The sequence below is a fragment of the Copidosoma floridanum genome, unplaced genomic scaffold (genome assembly GCF_036245765.1).
Source record: "Copidosoma floridanum isolate Cflo_tuat_1 unplaced genomic scaffold, Cflo_Japanese_pri ptg000001l, whole genome shotgun sequence".
Taxonomy (NCBI): Eukaryota; Metazoa; Arthropoda; class Insecta; order Hymenoptera; family Encyrtidae; genus Copidosoma; species Copidosoma floridanum.
The window spans coordinates 7,000,490-7,004,955 of NW_028321878.1; the positions used below are offsets into that span (position 1 = coordinate 7,000,490).

General features: G+C 41.7%; 1 protein-coding gene across 2 annotated transcripts; it reads right to left on the reverse strand.

The window, feature by feature from the left end:
* Positions 1-761: 761 nt before the first annotated feature.
* On the reverse strand, positions 762-3,362 carry LOC106646438 (N-acetylglucosamine-6-sulfatase-like). 2 transcript variants are annotated; one of them, XM_089590813.1, is made up of 9 exons: positions 3,211-3,362; positions 3,077-3,136; positions 2,717-2,923; positions 2,391-2,552; positions 2,125-2,301; positions 1,852-2,053; positions 1,470-1,771; positions 1,253-1,372; positions 762-1,170 (listed from the first exon to the last, which is right to left on the reverse strand). In XM_089590813.1, exons 1-9 carry the CDS (start codon positions 3,319-3,321, stop codon positions 1,003-1,005), a joined length of 1,509 nt encoding a protein of 502 aa, XP_089446939.1. In that variant the 5' UTR covers positions 3,322-3,362; the 3' UTR covers positions 762-1,002. The 2 variants fall into 2 exon arrangements, with proteins under 2 accessions (XP_089446939.1, XP_089446931.1); XM_089590805.1 differs by having other exon boundaries at positions 762-1,173.
* Positions 3,363-4,466: the final 1,104 nt, after the last annotated feature.

Sequence of the window (4,466 nt, forward strand, 5' to 3'; positions counted from 1 at the left end):
TTTTTAATGAACACACCAAACAAACAAGTTCCTCGACCCATTCAGCATTTCTATCCGCAGTAATGAAGACGTGTAGCGTTATTGTGTTTCAATGGGCATCGGCAGTTGAATAAATTTCAACGATCCCATCCGCATCGCCGAGTGCGTGATGTATACAACAACACAGCACTCCTCGATCGCACAACGCATATACGGAGAATCGGCGATTCACATACAATAACCCAATCTGCAAATCTAGCTGCGTTGTTTCCTCCACGCGGTTGTTCTAGCACGCATATAACGTATGTATGGATTCCGAACTGCCTTTGGCATATCGATGCTGTCATCTTATCGCCTCGAGAGAAATAATGCAATCGCATATATACGTGCACGCATGGATAGGAAGCCAAGGTATATTGTAATACTCTGTGCCTTTCGATCGGGACGCGCTAGCACGTACAGCGAAACATCATCGGATATGAGTTGTGTGTATTTAGGTTACGATTTGCAAAGATCCGAATCGTACATTGAGAGGGAAAAATCGTAGGCGTATGCAACGACTGGCTCGTGTTTTCGAGCAGAACAATGAACGAGGCAAAAGTGTGTGTGTGCGTTTTCAAGTGGATTTATTGCTGGGGTAGAAAAATAACAGAGGCACCAAGCTCTCCTTTTTTCTTTTTTTTCGTAGACTATATTTGGCACCAGGGATGGTTTTTATTCAACCATCGAGAGAACGATACAAATTACAAACTTTATTTTTTACGGGCCAAAGTGGTACGACGAGTTGAGAACAAAGAAATTTTTTTTTTTCAGCAGGTCACTCGATTAATGTATTTTTTACTACAGTAGAAAGTAAAATTGCGCACGCAAAGTTGCTTATCATTTAAAAACTCATTTGAATCGCTTGGTACATTTTTGTCGTTTTAAAACTATTAAGCTACACTTTTCCCTGTACAGTAGCCATTTTCTTTCGTCCAAATGGTTGAGATGTACCAAAATGTCCCTATCAATAAACTGTTTTATTCAATGACTACCGGGTAAGGGAGGGTTGGTAGCGATGCAAGTTCGATCTTTGCAGATGGCCATTTTCTTGACGCGTTTTCTGAATCGATGTCTCCTGTTGCCGTTCATCGTCAACCCGATATTGGTCATTTGAAACTCGTCGAGCCCCAAATCGTAGGCCTCGATAAACTCCTACAAGAAGCAATAGGTGCCGGTAGTACTTTTTATAGTCATACTGTAAAAACAAAATAAACCATTTTTTACCGCGTACCTCGCCATCCTCGCTGAAGATGCAAAAAACGTTGTTATTCTGTTTCGACACTCGTCGCACGCAGGTGAACGTGTTGTTGGCCGCGTCTTGGCACTTGCACGCAAAGTCCCTACTGCAGTGCTGAAATAAAAAATAATGACCCTTTTTCTTCAAAAAGTTCAGCTGCACGGAAAAAAAAAAAAAAAAAAAAAAAAAAAAAAAAAAAAAAACAACCAACACTCAAATTAAAATCCGCATCCGACGGACAGCCACTGTTTGGCGCGCCGACGCTTTTCTCGCCCTTGTACTCGACCAGTACACTTCTGTCCTTGACATCGTTCTTCATCTGCCGGAGCAGCGAGACACCGTCCGACGGCCCATCCACCCCTGCGATTTCCAGCACCGTAGCGAAAAGATCGACACTGCTCACCGCGCCCTTGAACTCCGTGGCCTGCGTTATGTTGGGCCCTCGCATGAGCAGCGGTACTCGGATGTCCGTCTCGTACGGCTGCCTCTTGTCGTACGGCTGACTGAACTGACCTGGACATTTGCAACGACAACGCACGTTACTACATGGGCAACGCACACTTTTCCTGCTATGCTTAAAGCCGTTTAATCACCCATGTGAAAGCCATTGTCCGACGTGAAGATGATGTAAGTGTCCTTCAACAATTTCTTGGTTTTCAGTTTGTTGTACACCTCGGCAACCATGTCATCGAGCGACAGAAGCGTTTCCCACCGCTTCCTGTAAATCTCGTCCAAGCCATCGATCACACCGGATGGCAAAGGCGACGGTCCCATTCGTACCAGCCAATGTTTGTCCTAAGGTTCAATTAAACTTTTTTTTTTTACAAATATCGCCCGTAGTTGTACACATCCCTATATATATCCACCTGATTTGTCCACGTGTCAAAGTTCTTGGTCCTCTTAGCCACTATACCCTTGCCCTCGTACCAGCCGTTGTGCCTCGCTGCAGGAAAAAAAGGCTCATGCGGAGCTGGGGGTGCCAACACCATCAGGAACGGCTGATCCTTCTTTTGACTGCTTATGTAGTCGAGGGCAAAGTTTTTCTAGTACACCGTGAGCAAAAAAAAAAAATAAACTTCATCCAAACAATGATATATTGTTTTTACAGCACGCGGTGTTGGCTCATACGTACGATGACGTCGGTCAGATAATCATTCGAGCTGGTTCCGTACTTTTTCTCCACTCCGTCGACTGATAACGAGTAGTCATAATATTTGGAGTCGCCAACCAGGCCGTACCACTTGTCCCATCCCGGTGGAATACGAGACACACCGCCGGCATTTTTATGTCCGTACTGAAATTGCAACAAAATTTTATTGCTCCGTATCGCGACGGATCATTGAAAAATGCGTCACTGTATCCTTTTATCTACTATAAATATATATGTTATTTTATATAAAAAAAAAAAAGAGAAATATTGGTACCAAAAAATAACAAAGTCACATGAGTGTATAATACCTGGTTCAAGTATTTACCAGCGTAGAAGGTGTTGTAATTCATTCGGTTCTTCAAAATCGTGGCAAACGTGTTTTTCTCGTAGCCGGCACGCCAGGTTTGGCTGTAGCAACCGCCCTCGAGGGAGTTGTTAAATATTTTGTGGTTGTGCTGATATCGCCCCGTCAAAATCGATCCTCGGTTTGGACAACAAATCGGTACCGCGGCAAACTGACGGGAAATACACGATTGCATTTGTTAGCAAAAATCATAGGTGCGTAATTAATGGTATGAATGATTGTGTATGTTTTTTATGCAGATGTATTTGTAAAGTCATGGTGGTAAAAACACATGCGTCATATTATGTACAGTTGAGACTCTTACCGCATTTTTGAACGTTACTCCCTGTTCACCGATGTATTTTCTAGTCGAGCTCAGTGGTGTCTGCAACGCAACAATGTTCGTTTGGTAAGTGGAAGTAAAAAAAAGACAAAGGAATCGGCGTTTGAAATCCTCACCATTCCATCGAGGACAACATCCAAATCATCGGCAACGATTAAAATAATGTTTTTGGCGATGCACGCGTATATGGCACTGGTTACAAAAACAAATATCTTGAGGATAAGCATCTTTGGGAAATTGAGCAGCAACGTTGCTTCTGACGGGAGAGACACAAAAGCTATACTGACACTCGAAGATTCTCTGCTTTCAATTGTGTTTTACCCCTTTCCACTCCTCTCTCTCTTGGTGCGAAAATAACTTGTCCCCCCTCCCCTACTTGCATGATCGTATGACGTAATTTATCCCAAAGCCTGCACGGATCGTATTATTCGCTTCCTTCTCAAATGTCAATCAGATTATTTTAGTTTAGTGCGTTTAGTATGATTGGCGTTATTTAAAACGTCAAGCTGATATTTAAACTAATTAATATTACGTCGAACGAATCTTGTAAGCAAAAAAGATGATGGCATGATTAAATTTAAAAAAATCGTTCTTTGTACTTTTAATTTTTTATGTTTTACCTTCTCAAATGACCGTATATTCGGTCGCAGCTTCAAGAACACACGAACTTTTATGTATACGTAAAATTTAATTTAAGTTAAAATGATCAACGTTACATGATTATGTTAGTTATGGTAGAAAGTCCTGGAAAATATATCTTTTATGTAAAAACAGAGCTGCTAAACACACATTATACTGCTGTTTAAAAAAATGTAATGTACAACTTTCCAAAGATGTCACGCTGCTAAAAAAAAGTCGAATGGAGCAACGTTTGCCAGTAACATTATATATTTACTCGACCAACGGTTCGAGTTCCAAATACTTTTCTCGACTCATCTTGTGAAAGAATAGGTATATATGTATGTACACATTGTGTACGTGTACGCCACGTAGCAGGTGTGCAGGCGCATATTGTCATAAAAGCGAAGATGCGTTATTCCAAATGGAAAAATGAGGAAAAGGTTGTAGCTGCAGCAAAAAAAAAAAAGAAAAAAAAAACTCATCAATTTTTTTTTTGCGCATAAGCCATTTGAAACATGGCACTCGTCAACTACGTAAATACTAATGAAACAGACGACGACGAGCCGAATGAGTTCAAACTTCACATCCACCCTTTGAAAAAGTGAAACCTCTGCCGCACTGCCCGGCATAGGCACGTACATACAATTAGCAAAGTTTCCCTCGAACGCAATACTTTCGAAAAAGCGCACTGCATAATTTCCCTCCACACGTGCCTATGTGGGTATGTACGCGTATACCGTTGCGTATAGCG